Source organism: Colobus angolensis, unplaced genomic scaffold, assembly GCF_000951035.1.
Source record: "Colobus angolensis palliatus isolate OR3802 unplaced genomic scaffold, Cang.pa_1.0 Scaffold518, whole genome shotgun sequence".
Taxonomy (NCBI): domain Eukaryota; kingdom Metazoa; phylum Chordata; class Mammalia; order Primates; family Cercopithecidae; genus Colobus; species Colobus angolensis.
This window is the reverse complement of record NW_012118688.1, coordinates 228,712-240,751: the sequence shown is the minus strand read 5'-3', so window position 1 is coordinate 240,751 and position 12,040 is coordinate 228,712. Positions and strand designations below refer to the sequence as shown.

At 34.8% G+C, this 12,040-nt stretch overlaps 1 protein-coding gene across 1 annotated transcript; it reads right to left on the bottom strand.

Moving 5' to 3' along the window:
* Nucleotides 1-363: 363 nt before the first annotated feature.
* Nucleotides 364-7,055, bottom strand: FAM47A (family with sequence similarity 47, member A). Its single transcript, XM_011960614.1, is given in 4 exon segments — nt 364-679; nt 681-1,110; nt 1,113-1,512; nt 6,996-7,055. Coding segments are annotated over 4 exon segments (1,206 nt in total).
* Nucleotides 7,056-12,040: the final 4,985 nt, after the last annotated feature.

Here is a 12,040-nt window from a genome sequence, read left to right as displayed (position 1 = left end):
GCCTCCCAAAGTGGGGAGGGATTACAGGCATGAGCCAATGTGCCCAACCCCATTTCTCTTTTTAAGAATAAATCTGCTTTTATTTCTGGTTTTATGTATTTTTACAAATAATTGACATGATGATGTAATATTCACAATGCTTCAACAATGTGAAAAAGTATATGTGAATATTAATCACATAATTGATAAAATATATAAAATAATGAAGCCAAAGCAGGTCATTAAGAAATATTTATAAACATTAGGTATTGAATTTACAGATGCTGCCAAGTTGTACCTCCATGGGGTCATTCATCCCAAAATCTGACCGATGTTTAAAATGAGAGCAAGAAATATTCAATTAAGTAGTAAGTTGAAAACCGTCTAATCTTCTTCCAATGCATCTGTGACGTCTTCTTTGTACTTGTAAAGTCGCACTGCATGTTGAATAGGAGTCTTAACAGAGTCATAAGTCCATCCCTTCCTGGCAAGCAGCCTTTCAAGGATTCCAGCTATTTCGTAGCCCTTGCTTAGAATGAAATCCTTAAAGGCAATTGGTCCATAAAGATCATCAAGAACGTCAGGTTCATAAGGCTTTTCAAGTAAGAACTTGGGGTCAATCAAAGGTTTATCACTTCTTAGCTTTTCCCACAACTTAGGCTTGAGGTACCATACTCCACGCTTCATCTTCACACACTGCGGTATAAGAATTCGATGGCGTGTGGAGTTTCCTGTCCCAGTATTTTTCCTGTGAGAAGAATTTGGCCTCATCCATTTCATCTAGCTCCATGCTATACTTCAGCTCTGAGGAACAGTCATTTACCTTCTTAAACTTTTGGTCGTGATAGGTTGCTTTGCACTCAGGAGTAAAGTCAAACAGACTCCTGATGGATTCTTCACCAATTCCCAGGTCTCCAGCCCACTTGAAGAATTCACGGAGTTTTTCCAATGTGTATCTATATTGAAGAGAGTCAGAAACGCACTGTGTTGTGCTTGGTGTATCTTCCAGAAGCAGTTCTTTTATGTAGGACCCTTGAATCTTGGGAGGCTCTGCGAATTGATGGGACACTAGAGCTTTGGGAGGCTCTGGCCGGAGACTGGACACCTGACGAGTCTTGGGAAGCTCAGGTGGAGATTGGACACCCAACGAATCTTGGGAGGTTGCGGGCAGAGGTTGGACACCTGACGAGTCTTGGGAGGCTCCGGGCGGAGATGGGACACCTGAGTCTCGGGGGACCGCGGGCAGGATTCCCCACAAGGAAATTTACCAGGCTTGGTGGGTTCCTCGGTTGTCTTCACCTGGACCTCCCAACGAGCCCATATGTCTTTCAGCTTCCTCCCAGAATCCAGTAGGGAGCAGATGGAGCACTCCAGTCTTGGGAGGCTATAGGCGGAGATGGGACACTTCAGTCTTGGGAGTCTCTGGGCGAAGACTGGACACCCGACGAGTCTTGGGAGGCCCTGGGTGGAGATGGGACACTCCAGTCTCGGGAGACTCCGGGCAGCGCTGATGCCACCTGCGAGGCCGGGATTCTAACAGGTGTGTAGTGGAATCTCATTCTGGGTTTCATTTGCGTTTCCTAATGACTACTGGTATTGAACTTCTCTGTATTTGCTTATTTGCCATCCTCGTCTCACCTTGGTTGAAGTTTCTGTTGATTTGTTTCCCCATTTTTAAATTGTGTTGCTGGATATCGCATTTAGTTTTGAGAATCCTTCACCAGGTGAACCAGGTGCGGTGGTTCACGCCTGTAACCCCAGCACTTTAGGAGGCTGTGGGGGCAAATCATAACGTCAGGAGTTTGAGACTGGCTTGACCAACATGGTAAAACCCCGCCTCTACTAAAAATACAAAAATCAGCCGCGCGTGGTGGAGCCCGCCTGTAATCTCAGCTAGTCAGGAGGCAGTGGCAGGAGAATCACTTAAACCCAGCAGGTGGAGGTTGCAGTGAACCGAAATGGTGCCACTGGACTCCAGCCTGGGAAACACAGCTAGACACCGTCTCCAAAAATAAATAAATAAATAAAAAATAAAAATCCCTGTTGTGTTCTAGATGTAAATAAGTTATCAGATATGTGATTTGCAAATTTTTCGCTTCACTTCACTTTGCCCTTCCATTGTCTTAACACTGACAAATGTTAAGATAATTTCATTGATCTTAACAGTGTCAGAGTTTTTTTTTTAATTAGATGAAATCCAATTTATCAATTTTCTCTTTTACAGATTGTGTTTATTTTGATATATGTATGAAAGCTTTGGCTATCCTAAGGTCACAAAGATTGTTATATCTGTTATAATTTTGCAAACAACACAAGATGTAGATCAAACTTTTTATTTAAAAAATGTATCTATTGCATATATATATGTGGTAATTTCAGAACTCTTTTTGTAAAGACCATCTTTTCTGCAATGAATTACATTAGGAAATAGCTAGAATATCTGGGCACTCTTTTCCATTGATTTTTCTCTCACACAAATTTCACATTCTGTTGGTTACTTTAGCTTTATAATAAATCTAGAAATTAGGCTATACTAGTTCTTTAACAATGTTCTTTTTACAAAGTTGGTTCTTCTAGGTGCTTTGAATTTCTATAGAAATTTTGAAATCAGTTTGTCGATGTCTAAAAAAATCCTGTTGGGATTTTGATTAGGATTCTGTCTAATCTATAGATCGATTTGAGGATAATTTGGCATATTAACAATAGGAAGTTTTCTGACCACTGAGGAAGGTACATCTTTCCATTTGTTTATGTGATTTTTCATTTTCTCAGGAATATTTTGTATTTCTTAGTGTATGCTTCTTTCACATCTTTTTCTCTCCAGATCATTCCTAACTATTGTTTTGATACTATTATATGTAGTATTTTTTAAGTGCAATTTCCAATTTTTTGTTTAGCATATACATAAATATTTATTTTTGTATATACATCTTGTATACCTCAGTATACAACCTTGGTAAACTTACTTCTTAATTTCAGGAGAATTTTTTTTTTTTTTGTAGATTTCATTGAATTTTCTATGTATATGATAACGTAATCTGCGAACAAAGATAGTTTCCGTTCTTCCTTGTCCATCTGATTATCTTTATCATCCCCCAACCCTCACCACTTTAATATACTGAATGGAACCTATACATAATTTTGACTGGAAGTGATGAGATTGGAAATCTTTGTATTGTTTCTGATCTTAGGGGGAAAGTCATTATGTATAGTGTGAGCTGTAGGATTTTTATACACACATTTTTTTATTTGAAGAAATTTCCTTTTATTCGTATTCTGAGAGTTTGTGAGAAATGCTTTGTGTCAAATGCTTGGATTGTCTAATATTTTTCTTCACCCATTAAGATGTTCATACCACGTTTCTTTTATAATTATGCTGAAATAGTGAATTATAATGATCAAATTCCAAGTAGTAAACATACTTTGAATTCCGGGGATAAACCTCACTTGGTTTTTAATCTCTTTATTTATCCTCTGTATATGTGGTTGGGTTAAGCTTTTTGCATCAATGATTATGAAGGATATCTGGTGACGGGCTTTCTTTGATTTGTTGTTTGGCTTTGTCATCAGGGTAATGGTAAGCAGAGAATGGTTTCAAAATGATCATATCTTTTTCATTTTCTCAAAGCATTTGTGTATGATTGGTATTATTTCTTCCTTCAGTGTTCGTAAAGTTCACCAGAGATGCCCTCGTTCTCAGGCTTTCTTTGTGGGAAGGTTTTTTAAACTAAAAGTTTAGTTTCTTTAATAAGCGTAGAGGTATTTAGATTATCTATTTTTAATAAACTTGGTTAGTTTGTGTATTTCAAGGAATATATCTATTTCATCTATGTTGTTAAAATTAATATGTAAAGTGTTCATACTATTCCTTTGTTATTCTTTAAATACCTGTGGAATCTGTATTGATGTCACCTCTCTCACTGCTGATTTTAGTAATCTGTGTTTTTCCTGTTTATTTATTTATTTATTTATTTATTGGCTAAAGGTTCATAGGTTTTATGAATCTTATGAATGAGGCAGCTTTTCATTTTATTGATTTATCTCTGTTGTTTTTCTGTTTTCTATTTTAATTATCCTCCCATTTTGTTCTTTTGTTGGCATTGTTGGCATGCATTTTGCTTTTATATGTGTTATAAAATCCACAATACTTTTTCAAAAATTACTTTTGCTTAAATACTACATCACTATTTCACGTTTTCTGTTGATTTTAATTTGTAAAAAATCTTACATTTTTACTCATGGAGTTATCAATTTGACTACTCTTCATTTCTTTGTGTAGACCCTTATTCCCATCTGCTATAATTTTCTTTCTGTTTGAGGCAAATTACTCAACATATTTTTTGTATTCCATTTCTGCTGGTGATGAATTTGTTCATTTTTTTGTATGGCTGAAAAGTCCTTATTTTGTCGTTTTTAAAAGATGCTTTTTGTTGTGTGTAGACTTCTAGTTTGATTCCTTTTTTAATTTATATTTTACATAGGGTACTCCACTCTTTTCTCACTTGCATTTTTCAGCCAAGAAGCCTGATTTTGCCCTAATTTTGGTTTCTTTGTGTGCCATGCCATTCTTCTCTGGTGGCTTTTAAGATGATCTGTTTATCATTATTTTTAAGCAATGTAATTATGTGGTTTGGTGTCTTTTTTATGTTTCTTATGGTGTGGATTTATACAAATTCTTGGATTTGTCAGTTTCCATCAAATTTGGGAAAATTTGTCATTGTCTCTTCAAATATGTTTTCTGTTCTGCCTTCATCTCTTCTTCAGAGAATTCAATCACACATATATTTGAGTTGCTTGAAGTTTTTTCACAACTAAATGATACTATTTTAAAATTTTATCTTTTCTTTGCATTTTATTTTGGATGACTTATCTTGCCAAGGCTTCAAGTACACTAATCTTTTCTTCTGCAATGTCTTGCATGTCATCATGGATGCCCCCCTTTTTTTTTTTTTTTTTTTTAAATCTTACACTTTCTTCACTTTTAGAAGTTTGATTTAGGAATTCTTTGTATCTTCCAATTTGCTACTTAACTTTCTGAACATTTTGAGTATAGTTATGATACTTATTTTAATGTCTTTTAGGTAACTCTAATATCTTGTTAATTTTGGACATCTTCTGATTGTCTCATCTCTTCCTTATAAGGAGATTAATGCGTCTTTACATCTCTGGCAATTTATTGTTGGATGCCAAACATTGTAAATTTTACCTTATTGGCTGATGGATAATGTACTTTTATGAATGTTTTTTACTTTTGTTCTACAATGCTGTTAAGTTGCTTCGAAATAGTTTGATACTTTTGGGGTTTTTAAAAATATTTTGTAAGACAGAAATAGAGCAGTACCCAATCTGTGGCTAAATATTCCCCACTACTGTGGCAATACCCTTCAATGTACATTTTCCAATTCCCTTTGAATTTTGAGGTTCTCTAGACTGGCCAACAGGAAAGTCACCATTCTTGGCTCTGTATGAGTGTCAGACACTACTATCTATAATTCTTGTAAATAGTTTCTGCCCTGGCCTTTGGTCATTTACTCACATACATGAGTTAATCAGTAATCTGCTGAAGAATTAACTTGAGAGTAGGATTTTGCAACTTTCTGGAGTTCTTTCTCTGTACATTATTCTCCTCTCTGGTACTCTGTCTTGAAAATTCTACTTACCTTTTACTCTGGAGTGTTTTAGCTCCATCTCCTGAAGTTAGTGACACTGGCTGGTCTCTATTTTTTCCCTCCATGAGCAATGGCCCGGAAACTCAACAAATAATCTGGGGCAATTACAGGGTTCACTTCATTTGTTTACCATCTCTCAGGGATCAGTCTCTGCTGTTTAATGTCCAGCTTGATGTTAGCCTTGCAAACTATTGCTTTATTTCTCCCCTGACTTTGTAGCTGTTTGATCAGAAGGTAAATTTGGTCTCTTTCACACTATCTTGACCACAGAGGAAATATAATTTACTTGTCCTTGCTTTTGTGTCTACCAATTTATGAAGTTGTATTCCCAAAGAACACCAAAGACTTAACCATCAAATACTTTATCACGTTCTTAACAAACTTCATTTGAAAATGTGAATTACACCCGCCCCAGTGAAACAGAGTCCTCCCTTAGAATTCATATTTTACTGGTTTACTTTTTCTCCTAATGCTCATGATATTCATCTACTTCAAAACATACAAAAAGTGAACATGAAACTACTTAGCATGCAATGTTAGATATTTTATAATTTTGAACCAGAATAGCTTTTCTTTTGCCATCGCCAAAAGTTCTCTCATAGAGAAATTGCAGATTACATATAATTCCTCAACCATGGCCACAACCTGTGTCTTATTTTAGCACTCATTTGGTTATTTAAACTGTTCCAGGCTGGTCTTGAAATTCTGGGCCCAAGCAATCCTACATCCTCAACCTCCCAAAGTGTTCAGATTACAGGGATGAACCATCACGACTGGCCTGAATTTCATCTTTGAAGTACATAGAATTAAGTGTTGAGTAGGGCAGGTTAAGATTGCAAATCAGTGAAATAAAATTAATCAATACATCTAGGATAATCTAAGATTGGTATTAGAAGCTAAAATATGAAGCAAGGGAATAAAAATCCAGGTAATCAGGAAAATGGGAACTTGGTCCAAATCTAAAGATCATTGCTTGTAAGTACTTTTCTTTTTTGTTAAATTGTTATTATTAGTCCCTTCAGCATGAGGCATAGGCCGAACATCTCCACTTAAGGCCAAGGAGAAAGTGGCATTTTCAGATAAAGAAACAAAGACAATTAGTAAATTGCCTAAAGTTAATGGCCAGTTACAGGAAAAAAATGGATATTCAAAAACCTTTGAACGTTCACTATTGTCCCTGTGTCATAAGGCATATGTTATTCCCATATTAGGAAAGATATAGGTGCAACAGAAATTTTGCATATCCATTATTGCGATTAGCAAATGAAATACAATGAATAAGAATCGTGTGTTCCAAGTAATGCTTCCAAAACTCACTTCACTCTATAATGAAAGAGATTGCATTACTGTATAAAAACAATCTTCAATCATCTTATGCTGGCCATAGAAGTCAATATTAGGAGACATGGATATTGGAAAGGAACCTGCCGAGGTTATGTAATATCTCACAAAGTCATATCTCTGAAAAGTGATTATCAGCGTAGAATGTCTATCTCTTTGCTCAACTGCCCCATTCTTTGCTTCTTAAAGTAATAGAAAGTATGCTAATGTTGTTTCTTAAAGGTCATCATTACCATAACTTTGTTCTTCTATACTAATGTACAATAAAACCATTTTTCATAATTTATAATCTAGCAATAATTTTTAATATCAGATTTTTCTGCTACAGTTTATACTATCAATTAACTTACTCTTTCAGTTTTTATTTTGATGTTATTTTCTTTATTAACATGACATTGTTTTATTATTTCTCTTTATTTTTGGCTTCTATGTATCACTGCTCTCTCTTTTGACATCTCTCAGATATTTGTATATAAGTGTGTTTCAGCTTAAGTTTCTGCTTTTCTAAGCTTTCCATATTTAGGCTCTCTTGTTTAGTATTTCTACATAAATAATTCCAAGCATTCTTAATTTTTAAAAATCTTCTATGAACTTCAATTTCATCGAACTTTTCCCTTAATTGTCACTATGGAAACATGAAGAGTTTGTTCTTGCTGTAATATCCAGAAAACTTTTATTTTATTACTTGAATAATCAAATGAATAGAACATGGCTGTGAAATTTTAGATGTCTGTCCATATTTGCAAATGGAAAAACAAGATGTTCTATTTTATAAAGTGCAACTTTCTAAGAGGAAAGAACTGTCACTGTAACATTGCAAGTGTAATGCAATAAACACAGACCAAAATATGATAATTTCTAGAAATCAAAAAGTTAAAAGTTGAAATTCTTTTCAACTATCTTTTGAAACATAAATTACTTCTTATAGTAATACAGTATTTTGTATAAGAAAAATACCAAAGTACAAACCTATTGATGATTTCTCAATTGAGAAACATCTTTCATCTATTCACAAGTATGCTTTACATATGATACATGACTTTGCTTAACGTTTGTCTAGATCCTATTTTCAATGTGTCCCATCAGAAGAAATGTATTAATCTTCTCATGGCCTCTCTTTCTTCTAGCTTATTCCCTCCATTCTCTACACTGATGTGGGATATCCTTCTTGTTTATAATAAAGCTCTATTTTGATATAAGTCACATATCATACAATTAATCCATTTAAAGTGAATAATTCAGTGGCTTTTTGTATATTCACACATTCATACGACCATCACCAAAATCAATATCAAAACATTGTCATCAACCCCCCAAAAATGCCATGCCTATTAGGTATTCCCTAGTTTTCCTCCCCGCAACTCCCTGTGGTATTGATAACCACAAATTTACCATGTGTATATAGATTTGTCTATTTTGGACAAATTTATTTTGGGTTGTATAAATCGAATCATAGAATATGTGGTCTTTTGTGACTGGTTTCTTTCATTTATCATAATGTTTTTAAGGATTATCCATGTTGTAGCATGTGTTAGTATTTCATTTCTTTTTATTGCCAAGCAATATTCCTTTGTATAGCTATGTCATATTTTATTTAAGCATTTATCAGTTGATAGACATTTGGGTTGTTTTCAATTTTTTGCTACTATGAATGTTGCTGTTATGAACATTTTTGTATAATTTTTGTTTGACATACATTTTCATTTTTCTTGGGTATTTGCCTAGGAGCAAAGTTGCTGGGTCATATGCTAACTTCATATGTAACTTTTAGAAGAACTGTGAGATTGTTTTTCAAAGCAGTGACACCATTTTACATGTCCAATGGCAGTGTAGGAGGATTCTAATTCTCCACATCCTCACCAACACTTGTTATTATGTGTCTTTTTTATAATAATCATACTATGTGAAGTTGTATCTCATTGTGGTTTTAATTTGCATTTCCCTGTTGGTTAATGATATCAAACAATGTTCATGTGTTTAGTTGCAATTTGTATATCTTCTTTGGAGAAATGTTTACTTGGATCTTTTGCCCATTTAAAGACTGGGCTATTTATCTACGTATTATTGATTTGTTGAGTTCTTCATATATTCTGGATACAATCCCCTTATCAGATATATAATTCACAACTATTTTCTTCCATTCTGTGGATTGTCTTTTCACTTTTGTGATGGTGTCCCTTGAAACACAAACTTTCAAAAACATTTTTCTTTTTTTTTATTTTATTATTTGTATTTATTTATTTATTTATTATACTTTAAGTTCTAGGGTACATGTGCATAACGTGCAGGTTTGTTACATATGTATACTTGTGCCATGTTGGTGTGCTGCACCCATCAACTCGTCAGCACCCATCAATTCGTCATTTACATCAGGTATAACTCCCAATGCAATCCCTCCCCCCTCCCCCATCCCCGTGATAGGCCCCGGTGTGTGATGTTCCCCTTCCCGAGTCCAAGTGATCTCATTGTTCAGTTCCCACCTATGAGTGAGAACATGTGGTGTTTGGTTTTCTGTTCTTGTGATAGTTTGCTGAGAATGATGGTTTCCAGCTGCATCCATGTCCCTACAAAGGACACAAACTCATCCTTTTTTATGGCTGCATAGTATTCCATGGTGTATATGTGCCACATTTTCTTAATCCAGTCTGTCGCTGGTGGACATTTGGGTTGATTCCAAGTCTTTGCTATTGTAAATAGTGCCGCAATAAACATACATGTGCATGTATCTTTATAGCAGCATGATTTATAATCCTTTGGGTATATACCCAGTAATGGGATGGCTGGGTCATATGGTAATTCTAGTTCTAGATCCTTGAGGAATCGCCATACTGTTTTCCATAATGGTTGAACTAGTTTACAGTCCCACCAACAGTGTAAAAGTGTTCCTATTTCTCCACATCCTCTCCAGCACCTGTTGTTTCCTGGTTTTTTAATGATTGCCATTCTAATTGGTGTGAGATGGTATCTCATTGTGGTTTTGATTTGCATTTCTCTGATGGCCAGTGATGATGAGCATTTTTTCATGTGCCTGTTGGCTGTATGAACGTCTTCTTTTGAGAAATGTCTGTTCATATCCTTTCCCCACTTTTTGATGGGGTTGTTTGTTTCAAAAACATTTTTCTGTGAAGTCAGTTTATCTATTTTGTCTTTTGTTGCTTGTCCTTTGCTTTTGGTGTTATATTTAAGAAACCATTACCTATTTTGAGATCACAAAAGTTTAAACCTTTAGCTTTTATACTTTCATTTTGACTTAATTTTTGCATATGGTATGAGGTATACATCTATCTTCATTCTAATGCATGTGGATATTCAGTTGTCCCAGCTCCACTTGCTGAAGAATATTGTTTCCCATTGAATTGTCTTGGGATCTCTACTGATCAACTAAGCGTAAATGGGAAGGTAGATTTCTGGACTCTAAATTATATCCCATTGATATATATGCCCAGCTGTATGCCAGTACCATATTCTTTTGATTAATGTAGCTTTGTTTTAAGCTTTGAAGTATAGAAGTGTCAGCTCCAACTTTGGTCTTTTTAAAGATTGTTTTGGCTATTCTGCATGCCTGGAATGTCCATATTAATTTTAGGATAAATTTGTCAATTTCTGCAAAGAAGCTAGGTGGGATTTTAATAGGGATTACATTTACTAGGCAGGTAAATTTGGGAAGTATTGCCATCTTAATATGAAGTCTTCGTTGCTATGATTATGAGATGTTTTTTCATTTATTTAGGATTTTTGTGTCTTTCAGCAATATAATGTTGTTTTCAGAGTTTAAGTTTTATACTTTTTGTTAAATTCATTTTTAAGTATCTTATTCTTTTGAATGCCATTGCAAGTAAAATTACTTCCTAATTTTAATTTTAGGATGACTCATTACTACTATATAATAATATGATAGATATTTCTAGTACATAGAAATGCAATTGGCATTTCTGTATTTATTTTGTATCGTGCAACCTTAGTAATTTATTTGTTCTATTTGCTGTTTTAGTGGATTCTGTAGGATTTTCAGTATGCAAGATTATATTATCCATGTATAGAGACAGTTTTATTTCTTCTTTATCAACTTGGATGCCTTTTACTTTATTTTCTTTGCTAAGTAACTTGACTAGGACCTCCAGTAAAATGTTGAATAGAAGTGGTAGGAAGTGTCATATTTATCTTGTTTTTGATCTTTTAGGGAAAGAATTCAGTGTTTCACTATTAAATATGAGGATATCTGTGGAAGTTTCATAGATACTTTGCCAGGTTGAATAAGTTTTCTTCTATTCCTGATTTGTTGAGTGTTTTTGTCGTGAAGCAATGTAGAATATTTTCAAAAAATTTTCCTACATTTTTGAGATGATTGTATTTTTTGTCCTCTATTTTTTGATAATATCAAATATCAAATGCTTTACATTTATTGTTTCTTGGACATTAACCTTGAATTGTGGAGATAAAAATTGTACATGGTCACTATGTACACTCTGTTTTATATGTTGCATGATGTGGTTTGCTAGTGTTTTATTGAGTACATTTTTTGACAATACTTGGAATCATAAATTGCACCACAGTCAGATCCAATTAAATTCAGGAATCTTTCTAGGAATACTTTTTGAGGCTAGACTTTGAGCTTTGTTCTCACTACAGAGGGTGTCTCTTTCTCTGCTTCTCTGGTAAACTACCTGGCTTGTGGTTTAGCTTGACAATCTCACTGAGCTACTAACTTCTCTGCTCACCACCAAAATCTCCATTGTTGTTGATAGCAACTTTAGGCTTGAGCTTTCTCAATCTCTGTTTTCAATAAAGTCGTTTCCTTTGGAGAGGGATTTGGAGATCTCTTTTCTTACTGACTGCCTCTTCTCACTTGGCAAACTCTCTGAGCACTGGCTCTGCGGCAGATAACTAGCACGACAGCCCTGCAGAACACTGGGTGGCATAGCAGCCTCTAGTCTTTCTCACTTGCTTCTCCTAGTGTGGAACTTTCAGCCAATGAGTAGCTGGGACAAGGGCCACTAGGTCACCAATATTCTTAGCCTGTTGTGCCTGGAGTAGAGCTTCTGTCCTATGAG